General features: G+C 34.1%; 1 protein-coding gene across 1 annotated transcript in view; it reads left to right on the plus strand.

Annotated features, from left to right (window-relative positions):
- LOC106467351 (SH2 domain-containing protein 3C-like) overlaps positions 1 to 3,585 on the plus strand; it is a 27,463-nt gene that overhangs the window by 5,591 nt on the left and 18,287 nt on the right. The window contains exon 4 of the mRNA XM_013927697.2: positions 2,074 to 2,128. Coding sequence (XP_013783151.1) covers positions 2,074 to 2,128 — 55 coding nt within the window. The remainder of the gene's footprint in view (positions 1 to 2,073; positions 2,129 to 3,585) is intronic.

A 3,585-nucleotide genomic window follows, 5' to 3' on the forward strand; every position in this document is an offset into this window, starting at 1 on the left:
GTTTTCTTTGTGCCCAATAATGCATAATTTCATTTGATAAACACGTTTAGATTGAATGGTAATTTATAATCAGTCACAAGAACGTCGAATCTGAATCACTTGAAAAAAACACGGGGGTGCTTAACTTTTTTCCAGGTGTATATATACAATAGTTAATCAAAAATTAAATTAAATACAAGCTCAATTGAAAACATAAACACAATTACATATACAGTAACTTACCAGAAATAGATTAAAATGTAAGCTCACTATTAAAGGGTAGGCCGACATATTTTAAATTATAGTCGCTATCAAAGTGTTTAACATTCAGTATTTTTTAACTACACCATCAACTCTTATCCCTCTAGAAAAGCTGCCACATAGTTTGCGATAGTTGGTCTTCTTTCTTTGATATAACTGACCAATTTTGAACATTCACACGAAGATGCGTCTAAAATCTACATTTAGCTATTTTATTTAATTTTGAACTGATAAACTAGAAGGAAAGCAACTAATAAAGAGCACCAACCGCAAACCTTTGGGCTACGCTAATCGAATAGTGGGATTTCATCATTACTTTTATATCGCACCCACCGCTCTAATTGCGGAGCATAATTTGATGGCAAAGGTAAGAGAATCTTGGGCCTTCAGGTTCACAATAAGGAACACTAACGACTAGATCAACAAGAAAATTAACATGTGTATATTGTATAATACCCTAAAAGTCATAGGTATGATAAAAATAGTGGTTTAGGAATTGTATTTTATTCATGAAACAACAATTTGATACACGTATATGTTAAGAGGTTGTATTTTACACGTGAAACATCATTATAGCGTTGCAGAACCAATTCGAATTTTTAACATCTGTACTTGCAGTACTATACGAAGTCTTTGAACATAGAATCCAATAAAATATCAAACAATATGAATGTATTTGTTTATTTGTTTTTGAATTTCGCGAAAAGCTACACGAAGGCGATCTGCGCTAGCCGTCCCTAATTTAGCAGTGTAAGACTAGAAGGAAGGCAGCTAGTCATCACCACCCACCGCCAACTCGTGGGCTACTTTTTACCAATGAATAGTGGGATTGACCGTCACATTATAACGCCCCCACGGCTAAAGGGGCGAGCATGTTTGGCGGGACGGGGATAATATGAATGTAATAAAGTAAGATACTTGTTGTACCACTACCAAGTTCTTTATCTTGGAATGTAGTATCAATAAATAGTTAAATCCCATTCCTCGACGTGCTTTCAGTGGCAGAAGCGAATAATAGTGTTGACATATTTCTCCTGGACAGGGTCCCAGTCCATCGCTTTTTTTAACCCCCAGTCATCAACTTATGCCCATTCTAAAACTTGGACAACTGAAACAACTGGAGAATAGTGTCTTGCCCAAGAAACAAGCCTCGAACACGTAACCTTTCAACTACGAGTCCAAAGCGCTAGCTATCCCCTTTAGTACCAATCTCAAGTCCTTAATTATTAAAGTAAAATACTTACTGTAACAATAATAAAGCCTTGAACTTGAAACGTAGTAAGCTAATATACTTACAGTGCCAGACTTATTACTGTTTTTCATGTTATAGGTTTTCTGGTTGATCAATTTGACGGAAGTGACGTTAACCTTTTCCTTACTACGTACAAAAACACCAATGTTCTCAGTGCTCTTCTGTTCAACCGGAAGTGACGTTTTAACGTTTAATTAACTCCCTTAAAATCATAAGTTTAATGGTTTCCCATTGAATGTCGGAAAGAAACTAAAAAAGAAAATATATTTACTCACTTTGCCTTTTTCGGTTCGAAAATGGTATATTATGTATGTATAATTTACTTTGAAGTTGCCGCAGAATGTTAACGGTAGAAGAGACGTGAGGCGAATTTTTATCGATCTAGTGTGTAGGGACATTAACAATGACCAACAGGGGTTGGGTGACTCAGCTGAAAGTGTGGTTTATTGGCTAAAAACCTTGTATCGTTAGACACCAGATGAAACTCGTTCTAATAGGGAAGTATCTTATATTTAACAACCGATGTTTGCTTAGTTTCAATGAAAGAAAACAATGATGACTTTAAGTTGTGCCATTTCCAGATCTTCACGTGAAAGCAGAACGACGCAGTTTTATTGATAGTAAATCGCACAAAAGGTAAGATGACTTTGATTTAGAAATGCTGTTGTTAATTATGCTTTGCTGGATATTAAGTGTACGTTGGTTGTTTTGTAATAACCGTTATTTGATGATAGCTTCCCAGGAAATTGTTCTCATCAGTGGTGTATTTAACTTACTGTAATCATACTTCATTGTTTGTGTGTGTTATTAAAACATGGAAAAGTGATGTATTGAACTTAATGTCGAAACTAGTTTCCTAGTCTTTCTGCTAATAATTTATTTCAAAAGTTGTTTTTTTCATTACTGAAGTGCCATTTTGTCTTTATTTATCACAAATGTAAAGAAAGTCCTAAGACATGGTATAGGTAATGTACATTTACATTATTTATTTTTCTTTTTATCAGATTTAAACCCGAAACGCGCTATACTTAACTCACCTTTGTCCCTCTATTTTCTTCTTTTCTTTTTTTTTAAGAATAAATTAAAAAGCCCGATTCTTGATGTATTTAACTCACTCTAAATATCCTTCTCGGTCTATGTGTGTGTGTCAAGTCGTCTAGTGAAGACCGTCGGATGCCACATTTTCTTGTAAGACCACGGGTTTCATACAGTAAATCTGTGTTCCCATTGTACATACTTGTACTACTACTAATATGTTGTGACATTAATTAAGAAGTTTTTGTGTCCTGGCTTATACTCTCACAAACATAAAAGTTATCTAAATTATAGATGTTCATGTTTACCAGTGCTGTAAAGTCAGATGCGATTATATAACCATTCTCACGTTGTTCAACTGAAGCTATTCTAATAGTAGGTAAAGTTCAAATCCATAAAAACAGAACAATACCAAATTTATATAGATACAAGTTTCAACTTTTTTACGCGTCCTTTGTGAAACTATTGTTTTTACGAAGTATGTGTATCTAACTTTATGGAATGTATGATTGTTCAGTTCTCGCTGTTTTTACGGAGTATACGTACCTAACTTAATGAAATGTATGATTGTTCAGTTCTCGCTGTTTTTACGAAGTATAGTTACCTAACTTTATGGAATGTATGATTGTTCAGTTCTCGCTGTTTTTACGAAGTATAAGTACCTAACTTTATGGAATGTATGATTGTTCAGTTCTCGCTGTTTTTACGAAGTATAGGTACCTAACTTTATGGAATGTATGATTGTTCAGTTCTCGCTGTTTTTACGAAGCATATGTATCTAACTTTATGGAATGTATGATTGTTCAGTTCTCGCTGTTTTTACGAAGTATAAGTATCTAACTTAATGAAATGTATGATTGTTCAGTTCTCGCTGTTTTTATGAAGTATAGGTACCTAACTTTATGGAATGTATGATTGTTCAGTTCTCGCTGTTTTTACGAAGTATAGGTACCTAACTTTATGAAATGTATGATTGTTCAGTTCTTGCTGTTTTTATGAAGTATAGGTACCTAACTTTATGGAATGTATGATTGTTCAGTTCTCGCTGTTTTTACGAA

This window comes from Limulus polyphemus, unplaced genomic scaffold (genome assembly GCF_000517525.1).
Source record: "Limulus polyphemus unplaced genomic scaffold, Limulus_polyphemus-2.1.2 Scaffold2581, whole genome shotgun sequence".
NCBI lineage: Eukaryota > Metazoa > Arthropoda > Merostomata > Xiphosura > Limulidae > Limulus > Limulus polyphemus.